This window comes from Protomyctophum bolini (genome assembly GCF_963924005.1).
Source record: "Protomyctophum bolini genome assembly, chromosome: 2".
In the NCBI taxonomy this organism is placed as follows: domain Eukaryota; kingdom Metazoa; phylum Chordata; class Actinopteri; order Myctophiformes; family Myctophidae; genus Protomyctophum; species Protomyctophum bolini.
The window spans coordinates 38,137,604-38,160,239 of NC_137863.1; the positions used below are offsets into that span (position 1 = coordinate 38,137,604).

At 40.7% G+C, this 22,636-nt stretch overlaps 1 protein-coding gene across 1 annotated transcript; it reads left to right on the forward strand.

Moving 5' to 3' along the window:
* Positions 1 to 425: 425 nt before the first annotated feature.
* mmel1 (membrane metallo-endopeptidase-like 1) lies at positions 426 to 22,567 on the forward strand. The gene is made up of 24 exons (XM_080785200.1): positions 426 to 574; positions 2,817 to 3,094; positions 3,470 to 3,514; positions 4,465 to 4,524; positions 4,933 to 5,094; positions 5,421 to 5,501; positions 6,641 to 6,736; positions 7,792 to 7,913; positions 8,596 to 8,661; positions 9,387 to 9,521; positions 9,926 to 10,015; positions 12,108 to 12,244; positions 12,451 to 12,544; positions 12,893 to 13,021; positions 13,603 to 13,701; positions 14,336 to 14,419; positions 14,533 to 14,636; positions 15,222 to 15,280; positions 16,032 to 16,151; positions 16,410 to 16,543; positions 17,040 to 17,105; positions 17,348 to 17,443; positions 18,230 to 18,306; positions 18,405 to 22,567. Exons 2-24 carry the CDS (start codon positions 2,938 to 2,940, stop codon positions 18,502 to 18,504), a joined length of 2,313 nt encoding a protein of 770 aa, XP_080641326.1. The 5' UTR covers positions 426 to 574; positions 2,817 to 2,937; the 3' UTR covers positions 18,505 to 22,567.
* The last annotated feature ends 69 nt before the right edge of the window (positions 22,568 to 22,636 follow it).

A 22,636-nucleotide genomic window follows, 5' to 3' on the forward strand; every position in this document is an offset into this window, starting at 1 on the left:
TGAGAACTTCTACAGATCTTCCAGGAACTGTACATTTAAGCATCCCAGGATCCGTCAATAGTGAAAATAAAACAATGCGATGTTTACTGCCAACCAACCTGTAGGCTATAGTATCTTGAACTCTGACATTTTAGCCCTCCCAATATAACTCACTACCATTATCAATCACCCACACCACACAGAATTCTTTTTTATAATTACTATCTTATATTCACAATCATTCCGGTTGTCAGCCTGATACTATCGTTTCCCATTTTCCTCCCTGACAACCCCTCCTCTTCTCCCCCTCTCTCCTCTTCTCCCTCTCTCGCTCACCTCTTTTCCCTCCATTTCTCTCCCTCCCCCCTCTCTTTCTCCCTCCCTCCCCCAACTCCCTCTCAGTCTCTACCTCCTCTCCCTCTCTTGCCTCAGTAGTTCCACCAGCCGCCCAGCTGAGAGGTTATTCTCTCCTTCATCCGGCAGCACAGTCTTATTTCTCCACACACCAGCTCTGAGTGGAAGCTCAGTAGGGGTGTCTGGGATATTAGCGCGCTGTGGGGGACAGCTCAGGGACTTCCAGCATCAACGGAAAAAGGTAAGCTTCGCCTTGTAGGGCATTATATTTTCAAGCCCTGGGAACTGGATAATAAGAAGATGAGAAAGTTGTATAGTCTCTATATAGGTACCATTTATTTCAGTTGATCTGCCCCACACAACATTTTCAAAGTCGAAGCAAACTCAGTGACCAAACTTAGCACATATTGGCAGTACTGCACATATTATATTAGAGATTAAAATAGGGTGCATTTTGCATCCCAAAATGCAGTTTAAAGTCAATAAAACAACGACCTCTGCATCCATGGGATGCACTACTGTACTGTTTTTTATTCTAGTTTATTTTGCTAGCTTTAGTTATAATAATAATTTCTTCTACATGCATATAATCACATTATAACCATATAAAATGAAATGGGAGTTAAATGCTGCAATTTGTAAAAATGGCAAAATATGACTCCTAACGTCGTTGAAGTGGGACTCATAAAATGTCCCTGGGACTCATCTAAAAGACCATCCCTGCATCCCGGGACTCATTACATTGAAAACCTATTTACATCACTGCTATACAAGTTATGGGCATCATAATACAGATGTTAGTAATATGTCGAGCGGCTTCAGTAAATTAATGAGATATGATTTGAACTACCGTTACTCAAGTACACCAAATGCACCAATCACAAGTACCTAATCCTACCTGGAAAATTGAAACGTGCAGCCACATAAAAAGTATTTTTGTTTCAACACATGAATCCAAATCATGAATCCATTAGTTGACTATTTATCATGGCTTTATTTCATGACTTCTGGGATCATATATTTTGCACCGTAATGTCATGAATTTAGAACCACACATGCAGAGAGAGAGAGAGAGAGAGAGAGCAAAGGGAACAACATATGGGAACATTAAAACATGTGATTACAATCACGATTTACAATTTAGGCATTTAGCATACACTCTTATCTCACTGGATAAGAGTCTTATCCAGAGACTGTGCAGGATTGTGGCCCTAGTCAACAAATGACAGCGTAAATGGTCACGCAAACAAGAGTTCAAAGACAAAATAGCACATGTGATATCATATGATAACACTTTATATATGGTAAGCAATAATAGCCATCTAAGCTAAGTGTCACAGAGAACACCACAGCCAATCGAATATCCCGAATCATCTCTCAACATTAGTCACTGTCTTTTGTAGTCATTGTCAGGCAGTGACAATGACAAATTGATTTTTGCAGCGTCGGTGTCAATGTGTCACAATTTCACCCAAAAGAATGTTCAGCACAAACTATCGACGAGAGACGATGCTGCAAAGAAAGTTTTTGTTCTGCCAACATGAAGCTATGGGCATGGCGGTGAATCTATGTGCACCCTGTCCATCATGGCAGTGCTAGATCATGATGTGCCCATGAGTATTCATCAGGAACGGCTAATGGGGCACAGAAGCACGAACCTCTGATTTACTGCCTGTCCTCTGTCAGGCCTAATGACAGGGCAATAGATGCTGCTCATGGAGAAACAGGTGCTGGGAGTGAATGGATGCAAATAAGTGTTGCCATGGGTGATTGTGTGTGTTTTTTTAAATTCCCACACAAATGCTCATTTGCAATATTGTTCACACCTAAGTAGTAATTATGGGAAGATAATGGCGCTCTTGATGTAGGGTTTAGTGTCCGGGCCTGGAGTGGGTGGGGGGGAAATTGTGTTCAATTCCTCCGCACAAATATTAAAAACAAAATGATAATGGTTTCGCGAGACAATATAACGGTCAATTTACTCCATCAGGATATGCCTGTTTTTTCCTGAATAAATGTCACACTCGTTAAAGTCCTTCACAATGAGGTTGTGTCCCCTCATCCACAGCAGATGTGGCTCAGTGAGCAAGAACAAATCATCTCATCAGATCAGTCATATGCATTGATTGATTGACTTTCTGTCCTGAAAACACGTGCCGTCCCAGTGACTCAATTGCCAAATTTACGCTCTGCCGTATGAAGGTGTCGCGCACCAAAATAGCAGATCTACAAGCTGCTAATGTCTGGCCTCCAGCAAGTAGATCAGCTATTTTCAGTGTGCGACACAGTCATGCTGCGCCATATAAATTAAGGCTTAAATTATGACCTACAGTACAGTATAGCCCTGTTAAGTAAAGGATTATCCACACAAAATAAGCTATTCTAACAACTCTTCTAACAACTCTTTACCGTCTAGGCTGTGTAACTAGTTTGTACTCTAGGTGTTTATTTACCGTGCACTTAATGCGCTCACTCAATTCCAGGTCATTTGGCACAACAACATTGCATTGCGCTGCACAGCACAACACACACACCAGTGATCCAGCTCCCTGCCTGGCTGGACCTGTGTGGAACGTCTCTTTCCACGACTTGTCCCAGAGGAGAATGGGCAAATCCGAAAGTCAAACGGACATCATGGAAAAATCAACTAAACCTGGGAAGTGCCGTTGGAGCGTTGCTGAGATCAGTCTGTCTGTGCTGTTGTTGGTGGTCAGCTGTGCCCTAGCCGGACTCATAGTCCTGTATACGTCTGTTGTAAAAGGTAGGCCCAGGTTCATTTACCCTTTACTGTCCAGGAGGTTATGTGTCATGTGTTTTTGACCCCTAAAAGACGTCCCCGATGTATTGTTGTGAATATTCAGGATACAATTACTGTTTTAAACAAGCCTATACAGACCAATACAATATAATGTAATATGATATAACATATATAATAGCAACATAACTACATTTCGTTTAATAAATATAATGAAATCCAAAGACTGAGCTTGCACATTTGAATTCATCAAAATAGTTAGCTTCCACTCTGAATATTGCACTTCTTGCCATCATTAAAGAACTTTGTTTCTCCTTAAGAAGACAAGGGGGAAAAAAGACTGAATAGACTTTTATTCAGCTCTCTTACATCCCAATACAGAGCAATCTAACAGGCCAGGTGTATCAAGGGGCTCCTCAGGTGGAGGTAAGTACTGCCTCTGTCTGTCATCATGCTGATAAACTACTTCAATTTACAACTTTATTTATCCCAGAAGGGCCATTGGTTATGCAGTAAAAACAAACCCACTTCCATTAGAGTATCAGAGACTCGGCAGCACTGCATCAATGAACAAGCATATCAACAGAACAGCAATAAGAACAAATAAAAAGTATAGCCTGGCATGGCCAGACTACAAATATCACTGCATAGATATTAGTCTGGAATATCTGTGTGGAACCTGCATTTCCAAAGGGTGAATTAGGTGAGATTGAAATGTATTTTTAACTGCCAGGTTCCCACCTCTTGAACATCAACGTGGAGCTCTGAGTGGGTCATGGGAATGGTGTCTGAAAGTCAAACGTGTCTTTTTGATAGATTGAGTAGAGAAGGAATGAGTTTTTGCACCAATTTAAAAAATAATCAATCACAGGACCATGATTTGATTCATCATAATGGAGGAGGCTGACTATAACTGAGTCATCTGCACACTTCAGGTCGTATCACTTCTCAAACTGTCATTGACAGTCTTCTGTCCACACACCTGGGGTGAACCTGTAGAAAAAGAGAGGTCACCTGACGTGCACTCAGGTTTTGTTGGAGAGGAAGTCAAGCATCCAACCAGCCCGAATCTATACCAACGTATTTGGAGAGTTTGTCCACAAACGGATAGCTTGGAATGAGTTTGACCCAAAACACATTTAGGGGGCCTAACTAGTTAGAGACATCTCTTCTAACTCCTACACTGGTGCCTATTCAGCAGTGTCAGACAACACAGGGGAATCACTGCTGATAGGACATCACATTTCCTGTTTAGTATACCAAATACATGCAAAACACAGCGAACATAACCCAACCTCTGAGACTAGGACTGGTGGGAGTTGTACTGTAAATCCTGGGACATGTGCTACGTTAACTGTTGACTTTGGCTTTTCCAGGGCAGCACCATCATTCCAACATCAACAACGTGTGCACAACTGCGGAGTGTGTTACAGCAGGTAACATGGGACTTCTTTGCTTTCTCCCTCTTTTAATTTAATTCACTTCTGCTCAGTGGCCTTGTGGTTAGAGTGTACGCCCTGAGACTGGGAGGTTGGGGTTCAATCCCTGGCCGGGTCATACCAAAGACTCTAAAAATGGGACCCAGTGTGCCTCCCTGCTTGACACTCAGCATCAAGGGTTGGATTGGGGGTAAGTCCCTGTGACATACTAGCGTCATGTCCAGGGGGTGTACTTGTACATCAAGCTGCCTCACACTACAGAAACAGGAGATAGGCTCCTGCCCTATGGGCATCATGGCTCGGCAAGGCTACTTACTTCTGTCCATCTGTTCTTGTTTACTAAAATAAAAAGACAGCATTCTAACTGCATAATGGTTGGTCTCACTCTTTCCTTGCGCCCCAAAGCTGCGCGGCTCTTGCAGAACATGGACGCATCTGTGGAGCCTTGTGAGAACTTCTACCAGTATGCTTGTGGGGGTTGGCTGGAGCACCATGTCATCCCAGAGACCAGTTCCCGTCACAGTGTCTTTGACATTCTGAGGGACAAGCTGGAGATTGTCCTCAAAGGTCAGTCATGTCAGCATTGTTTCTGCTATTACTGTATGTTGCCTAATTTATGCCACTTTGTGTGTTGCAAGCTTGTAGTATCTGCTATTTTTGGCACATATCACTGTCGTACGTAATACGTATACTGTTTAAATCAGGCTTAGGATTGTGAGCTTGTGCAACCTGTACAACATATAAGTTATTATTTAATCAGCGTTACGTGTTAATTATGAGGTTCACTTTCTTCCTATTTATTTCTATAGTTGTGTGATGAAGGTTCTCTTTGTAGAGAACCCAAAAGTTCAACAAATGAGAAAACACTCAAAGCACTCTTTTTCTTTCTGCAGGAGTCCTTGAGCTGGAGAACAACCAGGCCAGGGATGCTATCAGGAAGGCTCAAACACTGTACAGCTCCTGCATGAATGAGAGTAAGTCTCATTCAAACACCAGCTGTTAATGACGTGTGTCTTCTCAACTCAACTCAACTTCATTAATATAGCACATTTATCATGACCAGGTCAACCAAAGTGCTGTACAGGTTAAAAGAAAACAAAGAGCAAACAAATGAGGGGAGCAGGGCTACCTCAAGTGGCACTAAAGGCCAAGGAGAATAAATACGTTTTAAGCAGAGATTTAAAGGTAATTATGGACTGGGCAGCTCTGGTGTGAAAAGGCAAAGTATTCCAGAGCCTGGGGGCAGCTGCCGCAAAGGCCCGGTGACCCTTTGATCTTTTGTTGGTCGCAATCACATCCAGCTTTAGCTGGTCGGGCCGACCTCAAAGCCCTAGGTGGGTTGTAATTAGAAATGAGGTCTGCAAGGGATGAGGGTGTTAACCCACTGCGAATTATAACAACATACATTAAAATCTTAAAATCAATGCGGAATCGAACCGGGAGCCAGTGAAGCGAGGCTAGGACTGGAGTGATCTCGCTTCTTGGTTCCAGTGAGGAGACAGGCAGCGGCATTTTGGACCAGCTGTAAGCGCCTGAGCAGCGATTGGTCAATGCCGACATAGAGTGAGTTGCAATAATCCAATCTATGATGAGATGAATGCGTGGATGACCCTCTCCAGGTCATTATGGGAGATATGTGGTTTCACTTTAGCTAGCAGTCTGAGATGACAAAAGCTGGTTTTGACGACCGAGCTGACCTGCTGACCTGTTCTGTATGAGGCAACGGATTATACCGGATTGAGCGCTGCTTCTCAAAGTGGGATCTGTGGACCAACAGCAAAATGAGGAACTGTTTAAACCTAATTGAAGCCCTATTTTATTTTTTGGCAATTTTAAAATAGCCGATATCTATGAGCTCACAACGTGTCATGATGCAATCCATGGCACTGAGCTTACACATCTGCTATTTTCGAAAGACTGTTGACAGATCTCCTTATGGGTGTCCCTGGCACAAAAACGTTTTCAAATGCGGCCAAATGTGGCCTTGACAAGAAAATATGTGTGAACCACTGATATAGAGCATAATTATGTCTCATCATCGCTGCAGTGTCAGAGGAACTGTATAGTGTTCTTACATGTGTTGAGTTTGATTGGTGTCGCTTTCAACCGGCAGGCCTCATAGAAGAGCGTGACTCCCAGCCGCTTCTGACGCTCATTGATAGTGTCGGGAACTGGCCTGTTGCCACAGAAGACTGGAACACCACTGCAGGTACGGTGAAACAAATCACTGAAACAGACTGTTGCTCACTCACCCGCACAAACATCTATTTACAGAAAATAGTTGTCTTTGAAATGTATCCAAAAAATGCAAATGAGTGAAGTATACAGATCAAATAATGTAGATCTGCTATTTTTCAATAGCTAAAGTATAACATAATGCTTAGTTAAAACACCAAAGGGGATTAAGGGCACAGTGCTTAAAGGATGGCCATTTTCAACCTATCTTTATATAACTGGTCCTCTAATGCTCACGATAATATGGAACCATTTTTGTCTACTCACTCTTTGTCTCAGAGGAGGGCAGCCTGTGGACAGTTCAGAAACCCGCCTACCAGTGACATCATCGATGAGGAATTCAAGCTAATAGTTCTATTCCTGGAAAGTTAGCAAGCTATAATGGAAGCCATTATTCTCACGTCAATACACATTTTGAAATCTGCCTAACGATGATGTCACTTGTAGGCGGCTGTCTGAAAAAAGTTGTACCATTTGCATTAGTGAGGAACAATTAAAGGGTATATGAAGATGGGTTGAAAAACAGATGAAGTCGTCCTTTAAGTAAATATACTTTGTTACTGTCCACTATTGGAGTGGGGTAGAGTTGTGGTTCTCAATCAGGCCTCTTAAGAATGCTCTGCTCTTTGCCAAGCCCTTGTGCCTCTGTAATTAAATGCAGTAGAGGACGTTGGCTCGGACAGAATTAACCATGCGCGACTGGCATCTGCACGCACGGATATATGAGTATATCCTGCTTCGTGTGTGCACCGTGTTTACTTCCACGAGAAGTCTGTTTGTTTTTTAGGAAACCATGTATGTTGGCCATGGTCTGTAATCTTAGGCCGCTGTGTCTAAATTAATCCATTTTTGGCGGGAACCCCTTTTGGTGTTAGCATTATGTTGTGCTTTAGCTATTTTTGAAAAATCGAAGAACGACTGACATAGAAACATAGCTTTTTCAGAAAACTGTCATTTTCAAACAGACATTTTTAGAATCTGATCTCAGGTCAGAATGGGTTAAGAGATCATTTCTACCTGTTATCACAGAGAAGGCAGAGTGGAGCCTCGAGGACACGCTGGCGACGCTCACTGCTCACTTTAACAAGAAGCCTGTGCTGGAGATGTACGTCTGGACGGATGACAGGGACTCACTTCGCCATGTCATTTACGTAAGGAGTCTGGACACCAACACATGGAGCTTAGCTACGCAATGTCTACAGCAAAGACCTTCATTACAACAGGGCGGTCATAATCCAAGTTATTATGAAAGGACAGTGCATGCACATCCAACAAGCCCAGCACAGGACAAACAGCAATACATACAAGTATCAGTCTTTGAAAACAAGCCCCAAAAGAAGCAAATACAGGCCACATGAACACTTTGAACCTAATATACGTCAGTTATTTGAAAATAGACAATCTACAAGCTCATAATGTGTTGCATCATGAGGTTGTAGATCTGCTATTTTCAAAGAAAAATGTTGAAAAATAATGTTTTTGAAAATGGGTCTCCCACCCTGGCACAAAAATATGTTCAGGTCTGTACAAATTTGTACTTGGCCACATGAAAAAGTTTGAGAAACCACTGATTCAAACAACATTTACGAAGCAAGCCCAAATAAGCAACTACACTTTAGAAACGAGCCCAAAAACCACAACCCACAACTACTAATATTTACAAGCAACTTTACAGAAAAACCAAAGACCAAAGTTCATCAGCAGGAATGAATATTACTGATGAAGAAACATTATTAATTAACAATAAGCAGTGGAGCATATTTTGACAGTGTGCAGACCTCGTTTTCTTTCTTCGTTTTTTTTTTTAATGCTTTGTTTATTCTTCATTATCAGATTGACCAGCCAGCACTCGGGATGCCATCCAGAGACTATTACTTCAACGATGGAAACTACAAAAGGGTGATGCATCCATTCCATTTCAAAAACATGATTTTGGTGTTAAAAAACCCCAAAACTAAAAACAATAGGGCCCTACTTTGACTTATCCCTTATGCCTAAAGTAATCTTATTAAGCTTTAAAAATATATATAATAATAATAATAATAATAATAAAAATAGAAAATACTAAAATCAACGCATTGTGAGCTTGTAGATTGGATAGTTTTACTATTTTAAAATGTGTTTGAATGAAAAATGCTTAATACGATAATTTTAGGCATAGAGGGACAAGGCCGCACAAGGTAGTAGTCTCTATACCTCACATCCAGACAATGTGAGACAGGATGTACTGATACTGAACTGTGTGAAAACTATTTGGAAATTAACCGAAAGAAAAAACACGCTTTATGAAATAAATGCAACATTTTTGGGGCGGTCCATCATATTGGGACGGTATATTAAGTCGTATGGTTTTAAAAGTAGTGGGCGACTCTGGGCGTAGGTATGTTACCGGTGGTTTTCTCCAGTGTCCGAGTCGATTAGATTTCCCCAAATCTAAGCAGAGAAAGGTAAACAATAGCTATATATGGACCACTTTCAACCTGGCGTTACTATTTTGGCATCTCATTATAGGCAGGCATTTTCATAAATGTTCTCAAATGTTCACAAATCGCTATTTGTCATGTACTGTAATAGGGCTTAAGTCGTTAATTTGTTCATTTTCTTCATCCACAATTGTGCATCAGGTACGAGAGGCTTACCTGCATTTCATGGTCTCAATTGCCAAAATAGTTCGTGAGGACAGGAACCTAACTCAGGATGACGACGGTGTTTGGGAGGAGATGATGCAGGTGCTGGAGCTGGAGACAGACATTGCCAACGTGAGTAACAGACACAACAGGAAATGTAACTGTGGAAAAGCGGGGGAAACGGAACCAATAATAACAAGATGACAGATGAGAAACATCCTCCTTTACAGTTATAGAACCAGGCTTCTGAAAAACATCAACAGAACCTTTTTTTTAGAGACATGCAGCAAAGGTTGTCATGAACAGGACTTGAACACGCAGCGCGCTGTCAGTGTCAGGCCAGAGCCTACATGTGGCATACGCCTGGACCACTAGGCCAGCGGGCACCCCCAGAACCCTTTTGTCGTGCTCAACACTATTCACACAAATGGGTCACAAAAGAGACCCATTTTCAGCTCTTAAAATGTCTTGAATGACATTTGTCAAAAGTGGTGTGTGATGAAGTATAAATGTGTTTTTATTCTGTTTCCTAACAGGCTACATCCCCGGTTGAAGAGCGTCAGGATGTCACCATTCTCTACAACAAGATGACACTCACTGAGCTACAGGACACGTTTGGTTTTAATGTAAGTGTGCTGCCCTCAAATCAAATGGACCAAGTTCAATTCTGATTCATTAAAATGCTTAGAACAGCCTAGAGGCCAGAAGGTCATTAGCTCAAATTCATGGAATGTCTGGGAAATATTATTGCCCTTCTCCCCATAAACAACTAGAAAAGTGTGCTATAGTCTCTGACCTGCAGCCGTCCGGCCTGGTAATTACAAACACTAGGAGAATATTCGGTGAAAATAGTAGATCTACAAGCTGACAACTTGGCGCGTATTTCGGATATTTCGGTTGAAGAGGTTTGGTTTAGAGCCCCGGGGGACCCCAGTCAACAAAGTATATAAAATGTAAGTGGTTAACCTCCGTCACTTCGAGAAATAGTTCATCACATCACATAAAACTGTGGTTGTTCTGACAGTTTCTTGGGTGTGAATGAATATATGACTGTGGGGCAGTGGTGGACAACTAAGTGCATTTTCTCAAGTACTGTACTTAAGTATTTTACTTTATTTATTTCTCTATATTTAATTTTAAAAACGTCATACTTGTACTCCTACATCTCTGAGGCAAGTATGCTTTTTACTCCACGACAATTAGTTGACAGTTAATACTAGTTAGTTGTAGTAACAAGTTAAATCTGTAAAGTCATTTACGGTAGTTTACAGATTTAGGTTATTACTACAAGTCATACATAACTGTAGGCTATATTTCACTTGAGCTGTTTGAAAAGAGTTAATCTACATTCTATAAGCTCTCAACCCGTCAGGTTGTGAGCTTGTAGGACGGCTTTTACCTTTACTTTAGTACTTTAACCATTTAACCCCAGCATCCTTATACTGGGAAAACTTTCACTGAAAATAGTCGATCGACAAACTCACAACACATTGCGTTGCAACGCATGGTGAGCTTGTTGATCGGCTATTTTCAGCAAAGATATTTAAAGGGGAATAATATTTTCATATAATCATTTTCAACATTGAATTTACTATAGAGAGTTAGAGTTGCTGGAATTGATTGTTGGGGTCATCAGTGACGGAAGGTTTGCTCTTTGGCTTGCAGAGTGAAAACACCTTTTGGTGTTTGAAACATTATGTTATAATTTAGCTATTGAAGAATAACAGATCTAACAAGCTCATAGCGCGCCACCAAGTGGCGCGCTACGAGCTTGTCAATACTTTGTAACAGAGTATTGACCTTTTTTTATATTGTGGTATTGAGTACTTGTTCCATCACCGGGTTGCATTGACAGGATATACGACCATGGTGGGACAGTGCAGCGTTGAATGTTGCTCAAAACACAATAACTGTGAACAATTTGTCCTGAATAAACACATGGTTGGATTCGCTGGGGAGGTCCATGCATCTGCTTTTGATATAAGAATAATAATAATTTGGTCCACACACTCCAGCGAAATGTGGTATCTGCATTTGTCCTAGCCTATCAGGAGCAGTGGACGCTACGCTACAGGGGCAGTGCCTCCTGCCTGAGGGAGCAATTAGGGGTTAAGTTTCTGGCACTTGGACACGTAGACTAGGACCGGGACGTGAACCGAGGACCTTCTGTTTCCCTGTTAGCCAAACAATACTCACGACCAAACCCATCATAACGGACTTACAGAAAAAATACAAAAACTTAACTTGGGAATCACAGAAGCATGTTGTTCTCTGCTGCGGTGCTAGGGAGATAATGTGAGCTGGTAACAGCTCCCTAATCATGAATGTGGTACAGCTGGACAGGGCGGGGCAGCCTCAGTTGATTGCAGCCAGGTGAGGTCCACAGCATACTGTACATAGACCACAGCAACAGTGTAGTCACTAAAGACTAAATGAAACAAATAATACAAGTATTGCTGTAGAGTGAGGTGTGCATATATGCAAGCATATAACAGGGCCTGTCTACCCAATCATCAGATCCCCCTCCCCTCTGGTCATTATTTTTTATGGCCTGTGGGAATGTGATTTATCCCTGCTTCTGGTTACACTGAATTAAATAAATGTTCCTTTTCAGAAATGTAGATATGTAGACTGTGTGACATGTGTTAAAACAATTTAAACAACTTAGTTACAATGATGAATGTTAAGCCACTGGCGCCCCTATTTTGGTTTCTGCAGGGTTTTAACTGGACACGGTTTGTACGAGGTGTCATGTCCAGCGTGACTGTTGATGTCCAGCAGGAGGAGGAGGTGGTGGTCTACAGCTCTCCCTACCTGGAGAAGATGAACCAAGTTCTCGCCAGACATAGCGCCAGGTCAGCCTGTAGAAAGAGTTCATAACAGCTATTAAACCATGATCATAGTATTATAGTGTTATATTTCGGAAATGAATGCCCTACTTTTTGCCATTTTTGCGATTTCCTGAAAAGTAACGGTTTTACAAGATTTTCACCTGTCAGCTATGAATACATTTTGTATGGGTTCTGTAGCATGACCAGTAGATTCCCCTCTATGCTCCCAGAACTATGCAAAACTACCTCACATGGCAGCTTGTCATGGATCGGGTCAGCAGTCTGAGCCGTCGTTTCAAAGACGCCAGAGCTCAGTACAGAAAGGTAAGAATGTAACCATGCAAGAAATTGAGGTACCTTAGTTAAAACAGTGATTTTCGGACATTGTCATGTCAAGGAGGACCCCCAAATTGATATGTATGCGGATGCTCATCTGTAAAGATGCAGTTCCAGGGACCCCCATAAGAGAAGATTTGTGTAGCCTACAAGCTCACAGTGCTTGTAGATCATCTATTTTCAAATAGAAGAATAAAAATAGAGAATATGTGACATGACATTACTTCCTCTGTGTGTGCGTGTGTGTGTGTGTGTGTGTGTGTGTGTGTGTGTGTGTGTGTGTGTGTGTGTGTGTGTGTGTGTGTGTGTGTGTGTGTGTGTGCATGCGCATGTCAGTCTCTATATGGGACCACAGTAGAGGATGCTCGGTGGCGTGATTGCGTGCGCTATGTCCAGGACAGCATGGAAAACGCCGTTGGGGCTTTATATGTGCGTGAGACCTTTGCTGGAGAAAGTAAGCGCATGGTGAGTGTCAGAGAATTCACACATAAAAGTCCTATTCTGACAAATAAATATACAAAGCCTGTTTCTGAACTGACACTTTTAAACATTTAGCCAAAAAATACACAACATAGTGATGACAGTTTTAAAGTGGTTAAAAGTGCATGGACAATGTGGTGGAAAACTGGAAATATGTCATTGCAATTCATTTAATCCAGATGTTTTTCATGGAAAATATTCTGACGATTCTGGCCTAGGTATGGCAAACATTTAGATAAAGCCCTCACACGAGATATCAAACCAATCAGTGCTAAATTGAGTTAACAAGAGTTTTTTGTGGTTGCATATTGATGGAAATATCACATCTAATCTAAGGAGTTTCAGGAGTTTGGCCAGGAGTAGGCTGAGCTGTGGACATTGCTCTTGTTTTTATTTATGTCATTTAGTTTTTTGTTTTCAGTGTTATGTCAAACGTACCGTATGCATGTGTGTTGCATACAAGGCTGCTGGGTGGCAAGACAAATTTCAGTGTGGGCTGACATTAAAGTACTATATCATATCATATCATATCATATCAATAACTAAACTACATCATATGTGTACAGGTCAGTGACCTCATCAGTAAGATTCAGGAAGCGTATGTAGAAACCCTGGAGGAGCTGAGCTGGATGGACACTCTGTCTAAGGAGAAGGCAAGAGAGAAGGTACTTCCTACATTTTTATCCCACGCTTTTGTAAACCATTGTTTCACCCAGTGTCAATTATCTAATGTAATCCTGGGCTCTACACTCCCTGTGCCAATCTGGGGAGAGCAACGGACTGACCTCACCTTCCTTCAATGCATGATGAGTCCAAGTCGCTTCTTTTTCACCTGACAGGGGGGGAGTTTCCCTGGTTGGACGTAGTGTGTGGAAGGAACACGTTATTCCGAGGCAGTTTAGAGACCAGGATTACTGCATGTTTTATGTGAGGTTACCTACCCTAGGAGACACGGGGAGAACATGCAAACGCGTTTGGTGAATCATTATTTAAATTGTATCGTACAAATTATTGTTTATCAATTTATTTATTTATGTAAATGATGCATGCCTATTGGGCAGCTTTTGGTAATTGAATGTAACTTTTTGACATCTTGTAATAATACATTTATTCATAGCATGTCGAACCTTTCTTTGCACTAGTATGAACATTAACCACTTTCAACCTGGCGAAAAATATATATACATACTTCATCATCATCATCATCATACAACAAAGCATATTGAGCTCAAGCGGTCAAGAGAGGATTCTCAGTTTTATACTTACTTTTAACCATGATCGATACTGTATGTCTTGCAGGCAATGGCCATTACAGAGCATATAGGCTATCCAGACCATATTTTGGAGGACAACAATCAGAAACTTGACCAAGAGTATGCCCATGTAAGTAAGGACTCTCCTGTCCTTTACTTACTTACTACACACTACATGAGAGATCCATTGTAATCCCGGATCATGCTTTCAATCGATTCAATTCAATGTCTCTCATCATTCAGCTCAACTTCAGTGAGGATAACTATTTTGAGAACACCCTGGCGAACCTTGAGACTGAGGCGCAGAAGAGTCTGAAGAAACTCAGAGAGCCGGTTGACCCTGACTTGTAAGTAAGCGGTTGCTGGAGATCCAGCCCTTCAGGCTGTCAATAACACAGAAATACAGTGGTGGAAAGTAACTATTTGAGCTATTTTCACAATTATTCAAGTAATATATCGCTTAATTGGTTAACCCATTTAGGCCTGACCTCAAAATTGAAAGAAATTCTTTTTCAGTTTTCAGAAAAACATATTTTCACGATTAAAAGAAAAAATAGTACACCTACAAGCTCCACCGAGTGGCGCGCTATGAGCTTGTAGATCTGCTATTTTTCAATAGCTAAATTATAACATAATGGGTTAAGAACCCCCTTTTGTTTTGTTTTAAAAATTGAACCCTGCAGAACTCTATTCACTGCACGCAGGTTCTCAATGCATAAAGTCCCTATAAGGTCTAAATATTTCACTGTTGTCTAAGTTGGCTAACACAGAAGCATATTCACTATGTTTATTATTATTATTATTATTATTATTATTATATTATATTATATTCACTACGGTATGTGAAGTTCAGACTCACACGAGTCACACCACAACGTCCAACAAAATCTGGATCCGTTTTTAATTCGTTTCTTTTTTCAATGTTCTCTAAGGTGGATCATTGGTGCTGCCGAAGTGAATGCATTCTACTTGCCAAACAGAAACCAGATTGGTAAGAGATCTTTAAGGGGCGCTAGCCCTTCCTATATGTCTAGCTCTGAGGGTTTGCGCACACACAAACATTGAATGCCATTGACAATGAATGGCCAGCTTTGTACAAAAATATTGAATGAGAGCAGTTATACTGTTACTGTACCATACAGATTGGTTAAAATAATCCCCCCCCCCCCCCCCCCCCCAGGTGTTAGGGTGTGCCTAGAGGAGATTGGTGTATGGATCCCAAAACCTATACCAATCAATCACTCATCCCTGCTATCGATCTTTCTTTTACAGCAATAGTTGAGGTGCAGTCAGTAACCTGGAATGAGATTCTGCTAAAGTTACGTAATAGTTGATATATTTCTGGCTTTAAATGGCTTCATAAGAATCTCCTACTGGGTGGGGACAGGTCTTTGTGGCCACTGACTTGGCTGATGAAACAATACTTGGGCTGCCACAAGCCTATTTTCTTTTTTTCCTCAAAGTTTTCCTATGTTTTCCTCCAAATCGTTTCAATTCCCCGGTTAAATATCTAAACAACTGAAAATAACGCCCCCCCCCCCCCCAGAAAACCATATGTTGCTGGTGGTTTGGCGTATATTGCTTGCATTCATCAGTTTGGATCTGAGCTGTCCATCTTAAGCCAGATTCATGTTTCAGAAACAGAGTGACATTTGGGTAAAAAGTGCAGTTGTAACTCAACCAGTTCTCTATAGACTACAGGGGTTTAAGTAATTAATTAATTCTCAACTGTAATTGTGCAGTATTTCCTGCTGGGATTCTGCAGCCACCATTCTTCAGTAAGCATCAGCTCCAGGCCCTGAACTTCGGTGGAATAGGAATGGTCATTGGACATGAGATCACACACGGATTCGACGATAATGGTAATCCATCACTGGTATTTAATAGACGTCATGACTCACGATTTCAGACACCGGGCACGATTTCATCACAGGCATTTTACGAGATCAGAAATAATAAATACACTTTATCATAATGGCTCTTTGTCATTTTTAATAATAATTTGTTATCGGTCGAGGCCAGCGACCAGTGATCATCACAACAGTATTGTCCAACTCAATATGTTGCGTCATATTTCAAGAATACATTTTGACTTGGTTGATTTATGTTTGGGTTTGCAGGGCGTAATTTTGACAAGGACGGCAATATGCTCAACTGGTGGAGTAACTACTCTGCGGAGCACTTTAAAGACCAGTCACAGTGCATGGTGCAACAATATGGCAGCTTCAACTGGAAGCTCGCAGGTGGACAAAACGTGAGTAATGCCTGACTTATACCTGGGAGCACGCCGGCGTCGCGTACACCAAAAACAGTCGAACTACAGGCTCGCAATGTGTCACGCTGCGACACGTTGTGAGCTCGAAGATCTTCTATTTTTGGCCAACTAAGTATGTATCAGGCTTAGGCCAAATAAAAGTCGGTTCGGCGCTGTAGAGCCTACAATGTGACGTCATTTGAGGTTCGGGGGGGGGGGGGGGGGAGCGGGTACTGTCCTAAAGTCGGCTCTTCGGTGCTACTGAACATTTTTGACGAGCCGAAATCATTTCGGCACTACAGTGCCGAAACAGCGGTAAAATAGGAGTATGAATCGGCCCTTAGACTATCTAACACATTGGTTAGATAAGTAGCATGTTAAAAAATATTATGTTTTTGTCCCTAATGTTTGACTATTAAACACCTTTTATTAAGTAAGCCTCTGAATGAGTACTTCTATGTTTGTTTGTTCTGTGGTTTTATCTGTGTGACTGCAGGTCAGTGGAATCAGCACCCTGGGAGAGAATATTGCGGACAATGGAGGAGTTCGTCAAGCTTATAAGGTATTTTTGTCGTCACAACATCACAAAACCACATTCCACAAATATGAGAATTACAATTATTCGGGACACCCTGCTAGCCACACACATTCTTTCCTAAACATTTAAAATGTGTTTTTAATGTGAATGTGAACTGTATGCCTCCACCTGTGTTTACGTTATGTTTTTTTTTTTTAAGTATATTTATTGGGTTTTTTATGTTTTTAATGTGAATGTGAACTGTATGCTTCCACCTGTGTTTACAGGCCTATTTGAAATGGGTGGAGCGAGAGGGCGAAGAGCTTTCTTTACCTGGTTTAGACATGGATCACAAGCAACTTTTCTTTCTTAACTTTGCCCAAGTGAGTAACAAAAATCACGAAGGAGGAATTTGTGATTGCGGAATACATCAGCAGACAAAGGGTTGATTTAAACCATTTCTCCACTTAGAGGTGCCAAGAACAAAAGCCCACAGGGGACTTGTTTTACCCCCTGCACGCTTGGTTTTCAAGGGGGGAAAAAAGAGTCAAACATCCGAAAAGGGGAGCTGAAAGGTTCACCTCATTCCAGATAATTTCTACACTATGTGGCACTGGGGGGATCGGGGTCTGGGGGGCAGCCAAAGTAAAGACCACTGTGGTTCCAGATAAAGGATAACATAAGTCTGTTTGTCAGTCATGGACAGAAAACGGGTCAAAGAGCCAGTATAAATTTATATAGCCAATAAGCATAACACACACACACTCACTCTGTAGGGATTATGAGTTGTTGTGTGGAGTAAAACATCCAAAGGTTCCATTGAAATGTCATGTTTCAAGGCATACAAATAAATCTGATACATGGAACAGAACAGAACAGATTGTTTTTCTTTTTTTCCCCTTCTTGAATAAAGTTTGTTCCTAGTGTTTTATGCAAAGCGCTTTGGGTATTTATAAATATAAATTTGAGCTATTATTATGTTATTATTACTATGTTAATAAGAATAATTATAATAAAGTCTAAGATTTAAAGTGCTATAACAGAACAGACAATGATGTATGTCAGGGTCTATTGCTGCTTTAATATTTGTAGTAGTATTTTATTGTAATTGTCTCCATTAACGCCCATGCCACTGCCTCCAAGCTGAAGGAATACGTTTCTCTTTCCAGGTGTGGTGTGGTGCCTATCGGCCTGAGTATGCCAGCCAGTCCATCAAGACCGACTCACACAGTCCCTTAGAATATAGGTTAAGCCCTTTTAATATGATTAACCATTGATAAAATCACGAAAATATGTGTTTTTCTCCAGATCTCACACGCTGTAATCTGTATCTCTCGTTTTCAGGGTACTTGGGTCCCTCCAGAACTTCGAAGCTTTCTCTGAAGCATTCCAGTGCAAGAAAGGTAGTGTAATGAATCCTGAAATGAAATGTCGGGTCTGGTAGAAAGTTGTCCTACTTGTATTCAATACTTGATCTGGGCATGTCGACTCAAAAGAACAAGGTTAACATCTTCAACCCACAGAGAGAATTCTGCATCCAATGTATTTACAAAATAGATTTTACACGCACATGTAGTATAATGGATTGGATAATGAAAATAGACACTTGCTTTGGATATCTATAACATCTCAATTTAGAAGTATTGTCTGTGAATGAATAGGTCACCTGTTCTTGCTTACAAGTGGTTTTGCTTCCTACTGCTGTGAGTGACGAGTGGCTCTGTGAGTGAAAAAGACTCCATAGAAAACCAAGGCGTTCTAGAAAGGTTAAGCCTATAGCTGGCCTGAAATGCTTTATCAGCCTTTAAAAAAAATGTAATCCCTGAAAATAATCTCTTGTGCTGATTCATTGCCATTTGGCAGTAAATTGCCTCGGTATCTTTTTCTGTGATATTATTGTTTTTCTTTTTTTTAAACATTGTGCCACAAAAAAAAGAAAGAAATCGGAACAGTGAACAATCTCCTGACTTCAAGTATGAAATAAATGAATGCTCTTAGCTCTTTACCAAAGTAGGGCTGGAGAAGAATTAGTCACTCTCTGTGATTTTGTCATTTACTGTTAAATGAAACACTTTACCTGAAGACTCTAAGACTGTTAAATCTTTGCGGCTTTAAGTGTAACCTTAATGTAAAACTGACAGCTTACAATATTTTTTACAGCTAGGGAGTGGATTTGAAATGTACAAAGCTCCTTAGTAATTTATGTCAGACGCCATGGATTTGTTTCTGGTTGAGTCCTTTTTTTTTTTTTTCGGCAATCATGTGTATTCTAAACTGGGCAGTCATTTTCAGGAAAACATGTTTCAGTAATACACAAAGTTGTAGAAAGAACCCGAAGCTTAAAAGGAAAAGCCAATAAATGTGATCAACCCAAATTGTGTAGATATTAACCATAATGATAGATATAGATATGATATCAACCGAGTAGGCTATTCTTAGTATGCTCACATTTACAGGACACATGCCTAAATGGTTATAATTGGGAACAGTGCCTGGACATCCTGTTTATGATGTCACCACCAGCAGCCTAAACGGACAGAGTGGTAATACTGCACGTGTCTCTCATAACCAGGAAAGTCATGTCTTAATCTGGCATACACACCTAAAAGACAAGACAGCGTTTTGCTTGAATTTGGGGAAAACCTGCCAGACACAGGCGGTTTATAGTGCCTCATCATTCCCACTCCATAAATGAAAAGCCTGCACAGGACTTTGAGGGGATCAGGGCTTCTACAAAATAATTTCTACTTGTTCTGACATTGATATCAAATACCTCGCTCGTTCAAGCTACATAATCACGTTTTCTCCATCAAAAAGTAGTTGTATCCCACAAACGCTTATAAATATATTTTTTTATGGAACAAGACTAGTTTTTACCACCAGATCTCCTGAGAAGCTGTCTTTGGGCTCCAGCATAATTACATGAGACCCACACCCTTAGGGCAACACCAATTATAGGTTGAATGTAGGGCTGAGTCAACGGGATGAAAAGAACCACGATTGGACAGCCGACATACTGTATGAAATAGAATACCTCCTCATCTCTCATTGATCAGTGTGGTATAGATGAAAAGATTACATGCAGCATGTTGTGGCCGCTGTAAGCTATTGGGAATGGGGCTCGTCATTAAATAGCTGGCTTGGGCCAGGGCCAGTACTGTTATTTTCTATCTCTGATTAACGAGTAATGACAGCAGAACGAAAGGGCAGAACACTGAGGCGATGGCGGAGGAGCCAAGTGGACTAAATGTTCAATCAAGCTGCTACTGTCTGCTACCAGTGTCTTGGATTTTTGGGATGAAAGAGAGGGCTTTTGAGAGACAGCGAGAATACCCTTATGTGGCTAGTATTGAATGTTTGTTCCGTCACTGGTCACGTTCACAATGAATTGTGTAAAATGAACACGACTGTTAGGTCTCAGATATTTCAGAATTGAATGTGCACATTGAAGCGTATATTTACATATTTCACATTATCAGCCTATTTACTTAACCTACTGGCAAAAACTGTTTTATCACACAGTACAAGGAAAATACGATACCGTTACTAAGGACTGTTTGACATGGAATATACTGTATGTACTGATATAGTATGTTGCCAAAACGTTAAACTGAGAACTGAAGAGGAGAAAAAAGTATGATAGTATCATCTAGGATTTTGGATATCGCATCATGATATGGCAAGTGTCCTGGTTTTAATCAATTAAGCTTTTTTTTATACAAAATGGACAGAAATAGTGAAATAGCAGATCTACAATGTCACAATAAGATATTACCGTCACAAGATTGATATTGATGTGTTCGGTCGGAAATGTTGTGAAATTTGATTTGAGGTCTAAAAAGTATTTCCGCAAACTGTAACTCCCTTTGCCATTTTATTACTTTGCAGTTACAGAGTCATTCCGAGCCCATACTCCTCTTCAGACTAAATGGAAATTACATAGTCTCCATCTAAGTACACACAATCTTATAGTCATGTGACTAACACATGTGTAGTGCAATCTACATGAAATTCGATCAAAGCATATGAAATGAAGCACAGTATACCTCTCTACAGTAAGTATCTGAAAAAACCTCAAGCCGGATGACCGGATCCCAAGTCTGTGGGCTAGCTCCTGGGCCGGAGACCACCTCAGGGCCCTCCCAAACACATTCCGGAACCACAGCTGGAGCCAACCTACGCATTGCACAAGCACTGCACAGCACGCACATAAAATGTGCACACAGTCTGCACCACTGTAGGAGATAAGCGCTCTTACACGATTTCAAAACACAGATAATCTGAAATGGGATTAGCCTAATACGTTACAAATTCATTCATTTGTTCCAAATTCACGGTCAGGCTCGGGAACGGTGCCAAACAGTCGGTCCAATTTTATAGAGGGTAGCTGGACCCAGCTTGATGTTTGTTCAGATACTTGGAGGCGGTACACTGTGCTTCATTCTCACGTGCAATATTGATTGCTATGCTTTGATTTATGTAGACTGCATTTTATTTATTTATTTTCACAAACTGATACATGACTCACATAAACACATCCATGTCTCCATGTGTGAGCTGTTTAAGAACATTGTGGAGACAACTTGAGACAGATGGTACAACATCATCAATCTAACATTGTAATATTGACAACCTTGCAGAGTACCATAATGATACTCAGGATTGTAGGGGGTCTAGTTCACTATGGCATGTCCATTTAGTCTGAAGAAGAGCATGGGCTCGAAAACGTCACCCTCTGTAACTGTAAAATGAAATATTGGCAAAGTGTGCCGATTTACTTTTGACATCTTTAATCTCAGTTTTCTTCAGAGCCAACACTTGCCTTCACCAGGTCAGATGTGTCTACTCTTTGACCTGATATTTGATTTTGTCCATATCACCCAGCCCTGCTAGGGATGCAACATAGTTAGGCTACAATATTTTAAGAGAAGCAGTTTGGGCCTTTTTATATTTTCTCTAGTTTTCCCTAAAATGAGGAAACTGTTCAAAATGACTTCTATCACACTGTATAATGTGTGCGTAACGTACGATGTGATGTTGTAGATAAATGCTACATGTTCAGTACTTGCACATGAATTCAAATCGGGTAAAGAAACGTTTCTTACCTTTGTTCTAGCTTTATAACTCTGTGGTGAAAAGTGAAATTGTGTCATTTTGAATTAGCAAGAACAAATACTTGTATGACAAATGTTACTGTATAAAATGTAAACATGTTACTGCCATTGTCATAGCACACATATAACCACCAAACCAGAGAAATGTTATTTATCTACAGTACATGAATATTTATAAAATAAACTCATTGCTTTGCAGAAAAGTAAAATATGGTATATCAATGTTCATGCTGCTATGTAATTATCTAGACTGACAGCTATTTTTGTGACATAAATATGTAATTATTGCCATTAGAAATACTATGATCTCAAATGTATCTTTTGAATGTTTCATTATAATCTTGTACAATTAAAATACAATATTGTAATTGTATTACCATATTGGCAGCCTCATTTCTACTGTGTGATCTGTTCCTTTCCATACTGTCAGGCATTTTGTGATATCTTTCTTTGTAGTATTTA